Source organism: Chlorocebus sabaeus, chromosome 8 (assembly GCF_047675955.1).
Source record: "Chlorocebus sabaeus isolate Y175 chromosome 8, mChlSab1.0.hap1, whole genome shotgun sequence".
Classification (NCBI taxonomy): Eukaryota; Metazoa; Chordata; class Mammalia; order Primates; family Cercopithecidae; genus Chlorocebus; species Chlorocebus sabaeus.
In genome coordinates, this window is record NC_132911.1 from 36,519,926 (window position 1) to 36,537,228 (window position 17,303).

General features: G+C 34.2%; 1 protein-coding gene across 1 annotated transcript in view; it reads left to right on the forward strand.

Moving 5' to 3' along the window:
• KCNU1 (potassium calcium-activated channel subfamily U member 1) overlaps positions 1-17,303 on the forward strand; it is a 161,903-nt gene that overhangs the window by 44,382 nt on the left and 100,218 nt on the right. Inside the window, exons 11-16 of the mRNA XM_073018637.1 lie at positions 8,272-8,377; positions 9,504-9,586; positions 11,064-11,133; positions 11,556-11,708; positions 15,238-15,350; positions 15,707-15,778. Coding sequence (XP_072874738.1) covers positions 8,272-8,377; positions 9,504-9,586; positions 11,064-11,133; positions 11,556-11,708; positions 15,238-15,350; positions 15,707-15,778 — 597 coding nt within the window. The remainder of the gene's footprint in view (positions 1-8,271; positions 8,378-9,503; positions 9,587-11,063; positions 11,134-11,555; positions 11,709-15,237; positions 15,351-15,706; positions 15,779-17,303) is intronic.

Here is a 17,303-nt window from a genome sequence, read left to right on the forward strand (position 1 = left end):
GGTGTGAGCCACCACGCCCAGCATCTGTTTAAACTTTTTTAGACCAAAATATAATTCAAAAACTCACTTAGAATTAAAATGATTATAAAGTGAACACCCATGTAACTACCACTCAAGTCAAGAAATAAAGTAGTGCCTCCTTATCTGCAGTTTCCCTTATCACAATTTCAGTTATATATGGTCAGTCGTGTTCTAAAACTTAATGAGTATAGTACAAGATGGTATTTTGAAAGAGAGACTGCTTTCACATACATTTTGTTACAGCATATTGTTATTATTATTCTCTTTCATTATTACTTGTTATTGTTAATGTCATCCTGTACCTAATTTATAAATTAAATGTTATTATAGGTATGTGTATATAGGAAAAACAGTACCGTATATACAGGGTTTGGTACTATCTGTGGTTTCAGGCATCCCCTGGGGATCTTGAATGTATCCCCCTCGGTTAAGGATGGATTACTATATTCCATAGCTAGCACACCAACACAACCTTCTGCAACTGAAGCTCCATCTTTACTTCCTAGAAGTAACTACAGTTTGAACATTATATCTTATTATTTTTTGTTTATCTTCTATGTTTATTTAGAATATTATTTGCCTTTTCCTGTTTTCTTAAACTTGTATAAATGGAATATAAATTTCTTTACCTCAATGTTATGTTTGTGAGATTTATCCGTATTGCAACTGGAAATAGTTGTATAATATTTATTTTTATTGCTGTGTAGACAGTATTCTATGAATACACCATGATTTTTCTTAATCCATTCAACCATTGGTGGCATTTCTCCGCTATACTTTGGCTATTATAAAGAATGGTGCGGTGCAAATTTTTGTATATGTATCTTGGTGCCCAAAAATGTAACTGTAGGGTAATAAAGTTTAAATATTTTTCTTAGGTAGAACTGTCAGTTGTACAAAATGATTTGAACAATCTGCACCTTACCAGTAGCCCTGAGAGTTCCTGGTGCCCTACATCCTACTAACACTAAAAGTGTAACTCCACAAACACTTAGAAACAGCAGTTGTTTTAATCGTAGCCATTCTTGTGGGTAGTACTTTATCAAGATGGTGGTACTTCTTGTGGCTTTAATTAACATTTTTCTCACTACTAGTGAGGCCAAGCATCTTTTCATATCCATAAGCCAACTGGACTGCCTCATATTAAATGATGATCCATTTGTCTTGACCATTTTTATGCTGAATCGTTAGTCCTTTTTTATTTGCATGAGGTAATATGTGATTCGAGCCTTTGTCAGGTATATGCATGATTAAGCTTATTTTATGTTAAAAAAAAATCTACAAACAAGGTGTTATGACAAATTGCATTACATTTGCCCTAACATTTAACCTTTTGTTATATTTATCTCTTCTTGCACCTCTACTCTTCCTTCCTATTGTAATGATTTTCTTCATGCCAAAAAGTAAAAAAAACATTGGTATGAGTTTAAGGGGTACGAGTGCAGTTTTGTTACGTGGAAAGATGTGCAGTGGAGAAGTCTGGGCTTTTAGTGTACCCATCACCTGAATAATTTACATTGTACCCATTAGGTAATTTTTCATCTCCCAACCCCCAAATTTTTAAATTTTCCTTAAATGCAGATCTGCCAGTGACTAACTCTGTTGGGTGTTGTTTGTTTTTTTAAATGTAAAGATGCCTTTTTTTTTCATTCTTGAAGGACAATTTCACTGATACAGAGTTACAAGCTGGCAATTTATTTACTTAAGAACCACGAAATCTTATTCCACTTATTTCTGACTTCTGTTGTTGCTATTAAGAAGTCTGTTGAATTACCTTGTTAAAAGAGCTATCTTTTTTAAAGGTCATACATTTTACTTAATACAGATGTATGTTATACTTTTCCTATGATGTGTATAGGTTTGAATTTCTATCAATTTACCACAGTTAGGATGCATAAATCTCCCTAAGTCTCTAGACTGGTGTCTTTGATCATTTCTGGAGGATTCTCAATTACTTTAATTATATCTTCAAATGTTGCTTGTGTCACCTTTTTGTTTCTTCTTTTCTTCCAGGATTCCAATTATAGGTTAACTCTGCTAGCTTTTTTTCTTTTTTATTGTTCCAGTTATATGTCCAGAATTTTTTTTTTTTTTTTTTTTTTTTTTTTTTTTTTTTTTTTTTTGAGACAAGGTCTTGCTCTGTTGCCCAGGCTGGAGTGCACTGGCGTGATCTTGGCTAACTGCAACCTCTGCCTCCCGGGTTCAAGCAATTCTCCTGCCTCAGCCTCCCGAGAAGCTGGGATCATAGGTGCCCGCCACCACACCTGGCTAATTTTTATATTGTTAGTAGAGATGGGGTTTCACCATGTTGGCCAGGCTGGTCTCCAACTCCTGACCTCAAGTGACCTGCCCACATTGGCCTCCCAAAGTGCTGGGAGTACAGGTGTGAGCCACTGCGCTAGGCCATATGACCTGAATTTCTTACCCTCTTTTGAACTTACCTCCTCCCTTTTTATATCTCTGTGTTGCATTCTGGATAATTTGTTTTGACCTAGATTCCAGAACCTTAGCTCTTTTTGTGTGTTTAATCTACTTATAAACCCATCCATTAAGTTTTCGATTTCAGTTATTATTCAGTTCTAGAATTTACATTTGATTCTTTTTTAAAAAAATTAACTTTTATTTTGATTTCAGGGGCACATGTGAAGGTTTGTTATATAGGTAAACTTGTGTCATGAGGGTTCGTTGTACAGATTATTTCATCACCCAGGTATTAACCCCAGTACCCATTAGTTATTTTTGATTATTTATCAAACTGTCCTGTTTTTATTTTTACTTCTTGCATGTCTACCTTACCTTTTGTATATTTCAACAAAATAAGCATAAATATGCTGTAGCTAGTGTCCAATAATTGAATGCCTCACATCTTTGATTTTACTGACTGTGGCTTCTGCTGCATGTTACACACACTGTCTTGTTTTCTTTCTTTCTTGGTTGTGTGCCTATTGTCTTACATTAGGCACTGATTCCTGTATTGCACAATTACACATGGAAACATTGTTAACTTAGAAAGATGATGTTGCCTTCCTCAAGAGAGTATATTTCTTTACTTCTTTGAAACACAACAGGGCACTTCTGCCTCAGGACCATCTTAATCCAAGCTCAATGCTTGAAACTCTCTGTACTTCCCAGGTGACAAACTCAGGATGACAGCCTATTTATAAGCGAGTCTATTCAATTTTACCCTTCTTCTTTGCTTCTGTGCTTTTGTTATGCCAGTTTTTATTTTGGAAAAGATATCAAACCCTTCATTTCGTATGTCAGGTGAACTGCACTTCTTTGTCCTTTGACTTGTGTGACTACCAAATGTTATCTCAGATTGGTAGCTGCTTCTTCTGAATTATAAAATGCCTTCAGGGCAAGAAAATAGGACCTAACCCCCTGGTTATTGATTTCTCTCAGGTTTTGGCCTGATAACTCTTCATTGTTTGCTTATATCATTGATGATTTCTTAGCAGACATTTTTAATATTTCATCCAGTTTTTTTATATATCCTCAGGAGGGAGTTGGCTGAAGTTACCTAATTTATTATTCTTGTAAGTAGAAGCTCTCAGTTCTGTTAATATTGTAATGTATGCAAACATAAGCAGAGCTCTCACTTTTCCACATATGTTGTTGTTGATGGTCATGTGTCACATATTGAATCCAAAGTGTTCTAAGGAAAAGGGGGAAGTTTCACTCATAAGGACTGATAATTTCAGAGTATTTGAAAAATATTGTAATTGATAGTGGGCCTGATAATAAAGTTGTATTGAGTCCATTGTACCATTGTAGAGACTTGGCTTTAAGGAAGGTAATTTTCTCTGTGTCAGTTGTGATTGTTGGAGTACTTTGAGTAGAGGGATGACATGATTCTTCATCAATTATGAGAACTGCAAATTTCTTCTTCAGGTTTGTAATTTGCCTTTTTACTGAAAATTGTGTATTTTTCATATTTAAAAGTTTTTAATATTATCTCAAAGATAGAATAATTTATATTATATTAAATCACCTCTTGTTTTTTGTTTAGAAAATCTTTCCCTATCCCAGTGTTTAAAACATGTTGAACTACATTTCCTACTAAGATTTAGTTTTCTTCTTTGAGTGTTAGAAAATCAGGATTAGATTTATTATAATTCTTAGTCATAACATTCATAATTGGTTTACACATAAGCCCATTTTGGTTATTTATGTTACTAGTTCTTTTTAATAATGTTGTAAGCACCAATGTGTGAACTCACTGCCAAGGTGAAACGTAGGACAATAATCTATATCTAACCGTATAATCTTCCCCATATTTCAACCTATGGCTAGTTTTTTAAAATATCACTACCATTCTTTCTTTCTCCTATGTTTTATTACATCTATATTCACATCTAAAATGTGCATATTACTTTAGACGTGTTTAACTTTATAGAAGGAACACCATACCAATGTAATCTTTGGGGTTTTATTCAGTTTATATTATGTTAGTAAGATGCTTTCATATTTTTGAGTGTTGCTGTAATTAATTGGTTGTTCTTGTTAGTGATATTCATTTCCCTCAGTTCCACTCTTCTTTTGGTGTGATTGGGGTTATTTCTATATTTTGCAATTGGAAATAGTTTTGTTATTAACATGCTTGTATATGGCTCCTGGTGGACACATGAAATAGTGTCTCTGTGTGCATGTTTGTGTGCATTTGTGCTTGTACATATGTGTGCTTAATAGTGTCAAGTATGTGAATATTCATTTTTAGGCCATTGATCATTTTTTCCAAGTCTTTGAACCATTTTGCAAGCCTATCAGGAATGTGTAAGAGACTTCATATATATACACACACACACACACACACACATACACACACACACATTCTTCTCATATATACATATATATACACACATTCTTCATATATATACACACATATACATATATACACATTCTTTCCAACAACTGATATGGTTATATGTTTTAATCTTTGCAATAAAATCAATGTAAAATGGAACCTTCTTGTGGTTTTGATTTCTATGCCCTTTAGCTCTACAGATGTGGAGCTTCACCATGTTTACTAGCCACACATCTTTTCTCTTTCCGTGACATACTCATTCGTGTGTTTTGCCTATTTACTTTTTTTACTTAACCATTTTGTGTGGTTTTTGATATTTAATTTTAGGAATGTGTAATATATTATTTGCAATAATTCTTCATCAGTTGTGGGAACTGCAATTTCTTCTTTCAGTTTATAATTTGCCTTATTACTGAATAATACATATCTTCTGATGCTTAAAAGTTTTTAATATTATTATAGTCAAATATTGAATGTTTTCTATTACGTTAAAGCACTTATTGTTTTTTGTTTAGAAACTCCCTATTACATTGCTTAAAATATGTTGAACTACATTTCCTACCAATAATTTAAAATTTTTGTTTTTGTCATTTATGTCTCTAATTCATTTAGAATTTTTTATAGAGTAAGATACATGTATAAAGTTTTTACCTTATTCCATATGGATATAACTATTTTACCAGTGCCGGTTATTGAACAAACCCTTCCCTCTCCTCACTGATCTGGCATGTGACCACTGTGAGTAATGTACTTTCTATTTTAAAGACAAATTTTATATATTAATCTTGTAATTAATTTTGTATGTTAATCATATCTAATCACATAAATTTTATTTTTTTCTGTAGTAATATTAGGGATTTCCATGTAAATAATTATATACATAATTAATAGTATAATTATTTATATTTGTGTAATTATAATTATTTGCATTAAACCAATTTATGTTTATTATCTTTATAATAAAATAAATTTAAATCAAGATTTATAAATCTGTATAAATATTTATCAATTTTTCTATTACTGCATTAATACTACACTTTTAATTACTAAATCTTTATAACTAGTTCTATCTATCGCTAGAGCAAGTCTTTTAACCTTTTATTTTTTTTTTATAGTAGACAAGTTTTACCTGGCCCTTTATATTTTATATAAATTTTTAAATTATTTTATCATGTATATTATTTTATTATGAAAAACTGCAGAAATTTAATGTGAATCTAATTGAAACTTTAGATGCGGCATTGACTGCTTTATGCTACAAACTTTTTCCAACTTTTACTATACTGGGGTTACTCATTTATTTAGTTCTCATTTAGTACCCCTTAATAATACGGCATAGTTTCCCAGGTAGAGAGCTTACTAACTTTTATTTCTAGGTACTTGGTATTTTCTGATATTAGTTAAAGTAATATCTTCCAGTTGGGTTTACTAGTTGTTTGCTCTTAGTACAGGAAAAACACAATTAAATTTTGTATATTAGTCTTATATCTAACCACATAAATTTTATTTTTTTCTGTAGTACTATTAGGGGTTTCCATGTAAATAATTATATTTATATTATTTATATTTGTATAAGTATACTTATAATTATTTACATTAAAACAATTTATTTTTATTTTATCTTTGTAATAAAATAAAATAAATATTAATCCAGATTTATAAATAAAATAATTATTTATAATAAAATAAACATAAATTGTACACATAAGAATTGGAAAGAAGGAAATAAACTATTTGTCTGAAATAATATAATTATTGCTGAGACATCAAATACAATGGTGAAAAAGAGCAGTGAGGATATCTCTACTTCTCTTTTTTAAAAGCACCTTTAATATTTTTTCATTAAAGATATCTTTTTTATTTTAAAGATATTTGTTGTGTTAAAAATATTATCTTCTATTTCTAATATACCACGAATTGTATTTCTTAACTCTGAAGAAATATTTCTGGCAATTTGTTTCTGCATCTGAGGTGATTATATAATTGTTGTTTTTTAATTTGTTAATGTGGTGATCTCCCTGATATTTTTCATAACATAATCATTATGTCTTTTTTAGTATTGGTTAGGAACTATTTCCTATTTTTACTTTAAAAGGCTTTGTATAAAAATAAGATTATGTGTTGCTTTAAAGTATGGTAGAAGTTAAATGTGGAAACCATGTAGAACTAGTGGTTTTCTACATTTTATTTGATGGGAGTGTGTGTATGTTTGGGTGTGTAGGTTTGTGTGTGTGTGTGTGTGTGTGTGTGCATGTGTTTGTTGTGTTTTGAGAGATTTTAAGCCACAGTTTCAATTTCTTTAACAGCTATAGAGTTATTTAGGCTTTTTATTTCTTCTAGGGTTAGTTCTGGTAAGATATACTTTCAAGTAATTTGTTCATTTTGTCTAAGTTTTCAGAGCTGTTGACATTTAGTTATTTGCTGTCTACTTTTGTTATTTTTTAGATCTACTTTGACTATATGTATTATATCTTCTTTATTCAATATTTGCATCATTTTTGTCTTTTATTTTTTCTCCATTAACTTTACAAAACTTTTGCCTATTATGCTAGGTTATTTTTCAAAGAACTGACTTTTGATGTGGTTTATCTTCTCTATTTTATCTTTTTGTTCCTTTTTCATTGTTTCTTATTCTTGTTTTTATCATTTCTTTTATTCTTATTTCCTTGATCCTATTCTAATATGTCTCCAAAACTAAATTATTCCTAAAGCATTGCTGTTGTTGTATCCCAAAGCATATATATTTAATATTTTCAACATATTTCTAAGAATAATGATAAAGAATTGTTGCAATTTGTTCTAAGCCCATAAAATTTTTAGCAGTCTATTTTTTTTTAATTCCTAAATCTAAAAACTATTTTTATTTGTGTTTTGGTTAACTTCTAAGTTCATTGTATTGTGATCAAAGATCATTATATATAATAACTATGTTTTTGTAATGTGTTGAGGCTTTCATTTTCTGTCAAGTAAAGTATCATTTTGATAAATATTTGTGTGTTCTTTATAAAAATTAGTTCCTCTAAATGTTATTTGCAGAATTTATAAATATTAAACATGTGTGTTCAAAATCCATGATGATTGTTTTCTGCTTGCTCTATCAATAGTTTAAAAAGATATGTCAAAATCTCTCATGACAGTGGCAGATTCATCAATTTCTCTTTCTAGTTTTTTTCATATTTGCTTCCTATATTTAAAAGCCATTTTATTAAATGTATAGTTGTTTAAAATGTTATGCCTGTTTCAGTAATTCAATTTTTTAAACTAAATAGTGAACCTCTCCATCCTTAGTAATTACATTTTTTAAAAAAATAGCATTAACTTGATTTGTATTTTTTCATATCACTATGAGGGATTCTACTAAATGCACCAAATAAGTTATAAAAACCTCTAAACGCAGAATCAGTCATCTTTTTTACCTCATTGCTGCCACGTTCTTTTTTGTTGAGGAGCCCTCCTTCTTTGGAACTTGAAACCATATTTAAATGCTACTTGGCCTACACAACATTCATTTCTGGATCTGCAATGAAGTGGGAGGATCTGAGGCGAGTTGCGGTAAGATCTAGTTGTTTTAGTTCCTTGTAGTTTTCCTAAGTTGCAACAATTAAAATTACAAGATATATTGCTTTTGGAAAAGATATTATTTCAGCTTCTTTAACTGGAGGAAAATATAACTTCCTCAGCTTTAGAAACAATTGTAAAGGAAGTGTAGTAATTGACCTCCAAATCTGATTTCACAAATGTCAAGCAGACCTCACTGTTTGCCAACACTTATATTTAAATTATTTATTTCACAAAATTCTCTCTCTAAATCAGTTTTATGTTATCAGCCTAAGAGGTCTGTAAAAGGTATGGATAGCAAGGTGTGTTTGATCTTACCACACAAATAGAATTCTTACCAGAAGGCAGATCTCTGAGTCTGTCAACTTTAATCAACTTCTCCTCCTAAATGCATGAATATCCTTTCCAATAGGAAAAACATAAAGAAAAATAGTAGAAATCTCATTAAAGTTGTGACTAAAAGTAATGAGCAACAGCCAACCCTCTAGACAGGTTTGGCTTAAGATCAAAGGCAGCTTCCTGTCATGTTCTTAGTCTTGGAGAATCAACAAACAGAAAAGTTTCTGTTTAAAGCCAAGATCTATAGAGTAAACATGAAGAATTGACAGACCCAGAAAAATCTTTCTCTTTCCTGCAATTTAGTACTGTAAGAGCCACTTCAGTAATTTTCTAGAACATTGAAATTCACACGCCACCATTATTGAATAACTGTTTACTTTGAGCCAAGTGGACTCCCAGTTCCTCTGTTCTTTACTGTCCTGAAAGACAAATAAATACACAGGCAGTTGCTTATAAAGGACTTACGGCTTATCACTAGGCATCAAACAATGATGATGGATGGTAGGAAAAATATAACTTTGTATTTTACCCACTTGAAAGCAATCTTTTACCTATGTCAGAGACCCTGTGTCCTGGACCATCAACTGCAACCCTTGCCTTTTGCGGCATTTGCAGGACAGCAATCCTGATGTAAAGACCTCCTCATTACAACTCATTCCCAAGTGTGTCCTCTTTTTTGTTAGCAATTTTATTACAAAATTCTAAGAAAACCCAAAAGGGGAAGACCAGAGCATTTCCCACATAATTAACACCATGGCTCCTGTCCAATCTTGAAGGGTAGGTGGAATCTGCAGAGGCATGCCTGATTATAGCCAACCCTTTGTGCAGTGATTCCCATGCTGAAGATATTTCCAACATTATGAGGTAAGAATCTGGTATTGTATTTTGTATGCTGTAATGATTATTTTTTTCTATCTCTCTTAAAGTAATGCCTGGTACATAAGCATAAACAGGAGAAAATGCCATCTATCATATCACTAGATTCATCGTATTCCAAGGTTCTGCCTACTTTTTGCCCCCTCCCCAAGACTGTGCAGACAGTTGCAAAAGAAAATGAAAATAGAGCATCCTGAGTGTGAATGTGCTTCTCCATATAATTCCCTGAAGTTTCATATGTATAGTAGCCATCTGAATTTAAGAAGCAAGCATACAAATAACTGATTATTGTTCAGATAGCACCATTATAACTAATATCCTCTCCTCAAAAATAAAGATGCAATTTTATCCCTGTTAGTACACTTTATTTATTGGGATTTTTCTCTAGTAGCTATGGTGAAAGATTATGTATGGTCCGATATGATGTACTTTTTGACCATCAGTAAGTATTTTCCTTCTTTTTTTTTTTTTTTCTTTTCTGTCTTTTTTTTTTTTTTTTTTTTTTTTTTTTTTTTTTTTTTTTGAGACAGAGTCTCGCTCTTTGTTGCCCAGTTGCCCATGCTGGAGGGCAGTGGTGTGATCTCGGCTCACTGCAACTTCCGCCTCCCAGGTGCAAGCAGTTCTCCTGCCTCAGCCTCCCAAGTAGCTGGGATTACAGGCATGTGCCATCACACCAGGCTAATTCTGTATTTTTAGTAGAGATGGGGTTTTACCATGTTGGTCAGGCTGGTCTCGAACTCCTGAGCTCAGGTGATCCACCCACCTCAACCTCCCAAAGTGCTCGGATTACAGGCTGAGTCACCACGCCTGGCCTGACCATTGGTGAGTATTTTCAAGATGCTATCACATTAAACTGTGAACTCTGAGCAAGAATGTAACTTGTGATAACAAAGTTCTAACTGTGATTATGATGGCAATGGCATTTTGGCTAATCCAAATGAACTTCCAATCTCCAGAGTAAAATAAATACACATAGCTGAAGGTGACATTATATATAGCAAGAAACAGCTGAAAATTTGTACCATGCATAATACAGTAAATATGAGGTAGATCTTAGTTTCTTAATTTGTAAAATGAGGAAGTTGAATTAGACAGTCTATGAGCTATTTCAAGCTATAGACAACTATCAAATTTCTATTTTTACCTGTAATAATTAGGTTTGGGTTTGAAGGCTAAAACATGAAACTGTTGATTTCCTTCTCAAGAATTGGTCTCAGAAGAACACAGTCTTCTAATACCAAGAGATAATCATTCCATAGATTTGGTTGGGAAAGTCATGAAAACAATGACGCTTTTCTGTGTAGGCTACTAAAAACATTTTTCGTAAACAACATAACAGTGAACTTTATTGTATGCCAAGTTTTTCTATGCTTACCTACATATCAGTTTAACTCTGAATTAAATTATATTACAAAGCCCTTTGGCTATGACACATGACTAATGAGAGTGTTTGGGGTTTATATAGGGTGCTCTCTATCAAGAACTATGACTCTACCACCAGAATCATCATACAGATACTGCAATCCCATAACAAGGTATACTAACATTCCAGCGTATTCAGTCTCCTCCTTTTATCTGTATAGCTAGACTAACTTTTTTATTTTCTAATGGATGTGTAAATAAAAAGTTTTTGCTAATCACAGGTAAAATTTGGAGTTTCATTAAGATGGATAATCACTCAACAGTGTAAATTGGGGGCAGAATTAGAGGTTTAAGCCATTTGACCTAATTTTGCAACTCTGTTTTTGTTTCAAAGAATGAGAGCCATTGACCACTAACCACCTTCAAATGCTGAATTTGTTCTTATCATTTTCATTGACCTGGGCACCACTTTTATGTGCAAAAATAAAGAATATATGATTGCAAGAAAATTTTAAAAAGAAAGACATCCATCCACAAGAGCTTTCTTGAGGTGTGTTTATTCCTAATACTTGACCTGCTTTGTACTATGGAACAGGTTTATCTGCCAAAGATTCCCAGCTGGGACTGGGATGCCGGAGACAACATCATTTGCTTTGCTGAATTAAAGCTTGGATTTATCGCCCAAGGCTGTTTGGTGCCAGGCTTGTGTACCTTCCTAACATCTCTATTTGTGGAGCAAAACAGAAAGGTAACCTTGTAAATTAATGTCAATTCTTGGCTCTGTCCCCATGTCCTACATATTAAGATCAGAAATAGAAAAAAAAATTTGAGAAAAGCATCAAGGCCCCAAGAAATGAGATTTGACTTCTGCTTGAGCTGGGAAAGGATTAGAAGATCTGGATTTAAAAGTCCCAGGTACCACACTGACCTTGAAGAAATCATTTATTTTATTCCTGCCTAAGAATATTTATCTACAAAACAGAAAAATTATAACTCTGCTTCCTACCTACAGTCCAGTATGTTTTAAATCAAAGTACATTCATCAAGGTAGAAGCATTGAGTTATTGAAAGTGAAAATATAAATAAAGGTTATATTATTAATGAAAGATTCATATATTTCAATATAAATTAAATCCAAAATAATTGGTATAATAATAATTATATTCATCAAATAGAAATAATGATCAAATAGTAATTCAAATCTAATTTTTCCAGGTTGTTTTAGGAAGAATTCCATGCAGGAATAATAACAGTAACCACATAATAAGTGCCTACTGTCTTGTGTTTCCCCTCAATAATATGTTAAGTTAGTAACCCAGCAGTGAGTTGGTGAAGCTAACTAACTTGATCATACAGTAGGTTAGTGAGCCACGGAGCTAGGACTGTCTGGTGCACAGTGTTGTTACCATAGTGCTCTATGTCTCTGGTGTTATTTCCACACAATGTCTCACATCAAGATTTTTGATATTTTTGTCTGAGACAAAGTAAGGGGCTAAAAGTGACTCTTGGGATAAATTTTTGTAGCACAAAAGGTGGTCTTCCAAATATCATTTCCATGAAATGCTCCAGCCAAGGCGTGCTAGCCCTTGGCTGGACCTGGTCTTCCTTTTCTAAAGCTCTTGCAGAGAATGACCTTACTGTCTGTTTAATTCTGAGTCCATGCTTGCCTTTCATACACTTGACTTCCCTCCTGACCTCTCTTTGCTTGCTCTTTCCTCTGTTCTCTTTTTCCTGTGTTCAGTACAAATGTTTGCATCTTTTTCTGTTTCTTCCCTGGTGCTATTTAAGGAAAAGCAAAAGAAGTAAGAGGTGCTCTGGCCAGCTATATGCTAACTGCAACAAATGGAAAGCTTCTGTAATTCCTTCTGTGAATGTAAAGAGATATAATATACAGATGTAAATAAATAGCAGTCAGGGTGGAGGGAATGAACCTTCATGCAGCTACAACACACAAGCTTTTACTTTCATGTAGTGTTCACTGTATGCAGCCTAGAAAATGGTTTATAAGGACATTGTCTTTGTGTTGTATATTTAGAAAGTAGCAGAGAACTTCAATATTTCTTGTGATTATTGCACTTTCAGTCTCCATGGCTGGAGAAAGTAAATGGAAATAAATGGAATGTGAACTCTATATGAAGACTTATCCTCCTTCATGAAACTATAGAAGATAGAGATATAAAAACATACTATTGTATTTTTTTTATTTAAAGAGTTGTGGCCAGGTATGGTGGTTCATGCCTGTAATCCCAACACTTTGTGAGGCTGAGGCTGGCGGATCACTTGAGCTCAGGAGTTTGAGACCGACCTTGTCAACATACTGAAACCCCGTATCTCCTAAAAATATTAAAAAAAAAAAAAAAAAGTTAGCCAGGCATGGTGGCATGAGCCTGTAGACCCAGCAACTGGGGAGGCTGAGGCAGGGGAGTTGCTTGAACCCAGGAGGTGGAGGTTGCAGTGAGCTGAGATCATGCCACTCCACTCCAGCCTGGGCAACAGAGTGAGACTCTGTCTCAAAAAAATAAATAAATAAAATAAAAATAAGATCTAGAGTTGTAACCTCCCCACTGAGGATGATCACCTGTCATTATTTATACAAGATGGATTTTGGCTTACAGGAATTGAGAGATATTTGTGGTCTACTTAATGATTTTTTGAGTGAAATCTGAAACCTACTTTCAGGAATCCTTACTGAACAGCATCAGGCAAGATGTGTGAAAGCTGCATTATTCTTTGGTGCTTTAGGTTCTAAAACAAACTATCGACTTTGGTTTAATGGCTGGGACTCCAGAGTTTTATGACCAATTTCTCTCAGAGTAGGCCCTTACTTTCTCTGACTGTCAGTTTCTCTACCTATAAAATTAAAGTTATTAATCTCATAACTGGGTTTTTCCAAGTATTGAGTTAATATTTATAAAACTTCTGAGAACTCAGACTAAAGGCCTTGAATCAATGCCATGTGTTTTAATTATATTGATCATATTGTGAGAAATTGAAGCTCGAAGAACATTTCCGGTTGGTCCTCGGTTCAGAGCATGGCCTTAAACTTAAATTTGCATTAGATCTGATCCAACTGGCTTACTTGAGTACCCAGATTCTTCTATCCAAAATCCTCCTGTTTTCCTTTCTGATCTTTTTAAATCTATCTCAGGAAGTCTTCTCCATCCCCATGCTATCGTTTTTTACCTTCTTTCAAACATCAAAACATTTAGATTAGAAGCACTAAGCCAATTTCTTTAGTTATTGGAAATTAGTGGTATGAACCACCTAATGATCAGAGCCCTCCTCATGAGAGGACTGTAAAAGTAGGAAAGGGCAAAAGATTCATTCAGCTGAATCTTGGTGGTGGAAGCAGGCACTGGATTGCCTGAAATAGTCTGTCCTTTTTAGTAGGGCAGAATTGTTTGTCTATGTGTTTGGTTTTGTTTTGCTTTTTTTCCCAAACTGCATGATGACCATCTGAAGAGAATTTCTGAACCAGCCATAACTCTCCACAGCAATAGTGCTCCTAAATGTTGAGAAATTCAAGATTTTTCATCTGAGATTCTGGGCTTTAAGAAGACTGTCTTGCTATATCAGAACAGTGTGGTGGTGATTCTCTTGGCAGTAGGTGGAGAAGGATGAGGAGAGGGTCTTACACAAACGTCAGCCACAAGTTCCTAACAGCCTTTCTGTTGGGTTAGGTGCGTTTAGCGGTTTTGAGATATCTTTCTCCTTTTACATCTCCCATTTTTCTGGAAACCTACTGTTTGCCTTGATTTCTCCATTCTCTCTTCCATGTATCAGGATGGCCCTTCAAGTTCATTTGAATTTATGAAGGGTTCTGATACTAGACAGAAGCCATGAGTATTTTCTTCATTGAGGTATATGGTTAGTAGAAAACTAAAATATTTTAAAACAATCTTGAATAGTCATATCCAGAGAGAGATAATTTAGATTCCACATTAACTTTCCCATCTGATTTTTACTAACTCAAAAGCTGAAATCAGGACTTGGCGATGGAGAATTCTCACTGCCAGCAAGGAAACTTGAACGCCATCTGGAAAGAAAATAAATAATGATGTGTCTGCCTCATCCTGAACTCTGGTGAAAATAGTTAAGATGGAGTTAGCTTTTTAGTTATTCCTTTAACATTCTCTAGTTAGGCACTGTGATAAATCTCCTTTTAATGACTTCCATGCAATAAAGACTCATTTGCGCTTAGCAGAATATGCAATGTGAATTCTAACGTTCCACATTCCTTGTCATTTTGCTTCATGTGGCATGATTATGTATTCCAGGTTACACCTAAACAGACCTGGCAGAAACACTTCTTGAATAGCATGAAAAACAATATTCTGACCCAACGACTCTCTGATGACTTTACTGGAATGAGCTTTCCTGAAGTTGCCCGGTAAGTGAAGTGAAATTCTTCCCTCATTCTTCAGACAACAACATTCTTTCAACAACGTTCACTGAGGGTCCACTATAGGCCAGGCTCCATTACAAACTGAAGATCTAAGAAGGGACAGCCCAGGGTTCCCGCAACTAAGCAGTTCACAGTTGGGGTGGGGCAATTTCATCTCTGTCCCAGTTGGTGCAGTGGCTGTTGGTTACTTTAGGTAGTTTCACTTACAAGGGATCATTCCATATTGGGAGTTCTTTCCTCTAAGATGTTGGTTTCCTCCTAGGCTGAGAGCACAGAGTGTTAGTTATTTTTTTGTTCACTGACCCCTTGCTCTCCTTATGACTCCTTGTCTTCTTTCCCAGGCTCTGCTTTCTGAAGATGCACCTCCTGTTGATAGCCATTGAATACAAGTCCCTCTTTACAGATGGTTTCTGGTACCAATAAGTCTGCTCATCTCTTCAGTTTTGTTTCTTTCTTTTTTTTTTTTTTTTTTCTGGAGAATCTTTGTGATTAAGACTTTTTCCAAAGATGCAGCTATAACTAAGCTTTTTCCCTTTGGCGGATTGGCTGAGAGGCAGCCTCTGGGGCTCCCTGGCTCCTCTGCTGTGCTGTCTCTGATGGCACGGGTTAGGGTGGTGACCCTCTTGGATAAACACTTACCTTTTGTTCCTCAGACCCTACCCCAGTCCTCTCTCAGGAGCAGAGAGGAGAAGAAATGGTCACCTTCTCAGAACTGTTTCTTTTAATATTGCTAGATCTTGACCATGAAATAATACCACAAAATTGAATTATTTGTAATAAAAATGTTCCCACAAGCACTGGCCATGAAAAGTCAAGGACAATGCTGGGCATGGTAGCTCATGACTGTAATGCCAGCATTTTGAGAGTCCGAGGTGGGTGGATCACTTAAGGCCAGGAGTTCGAGAGCATCCTGGCCAACATGGTGAAACCCAGTCTCTGCTAAAAATATAAAAATTAGCAAGGCATGGTGGTGCACCTGGGCCAGTAATCCTGGCTACTTGGAAGGCTGAGGCATGAGAATTGCTTGAACCTTGGAGGCAGAGGTTGCAGTGAGCCGATATCATGCCACTGCACTTCAGCCTAGGTGACAGAGCAAGACTCTATCTCCAAAAAATAATTTTTAAAAAAGTAAAGCACAAAATATGCCAAAATAGGAATCTGACCAGCTGACTGCACAAAGGCTTTTGTTGATAGAGTAGATAAAGGAGATGTTACATCACCAGACATCAGCATTTCCCAAAAACCCATAAGTGAATAAATATGAAAGTAAGAGAAGTTATCACGTAATGCGAAATAAAATTCAGAGCAAATGAAATATACATAAACAAATGGGAGAAAAGGGAGAAAAGAAAGACAAATACATACTATAATATAGAGAAAAAGATCTGTAAAAAAAAGAAAAAAGAAAAAGGGTGGGGCTTAAATGGGATGAGGGCAAGAAAGACTGTGTGTTGGCTCATGTGTACTTTTTAGTGAAAAATTAACTTGTGCTAAATAAGAATTAACAGACTAGATTCTGATCCTGACTGATTTGCTGGCCCTGTGGCTGTGGAGAAGGATTCATCATTTGTAGAATGAGGAAATAGAGTTAATGAAACTCTAACAGACCTTGCTGTTCTAAAATTGACATTACCAGAAATTGTAAAATTATAGGAAAACATTCAAAATGAAATAATTTTCAATTATATCAGATGGACTATAAAAGAATTATTATATGTGAAAAGTTTGGAAAGAAGCAAAGACCTGTCTGAGTTGAGAGGTTGTAGAAGGTCTCTGGGTAGAAGACATCAGTGGGATATTGTAAAAAGCAAATCATTAATAAGAGAATAACAAGTAGTATTGTCTGTCTGCCTAAGTTCTGTTTTAAAATCCTGCTGTGCTCAAGAAAATATCACAATCAAAACCTCTGAATGTAAACATCTGCATAAATGGGCCTCC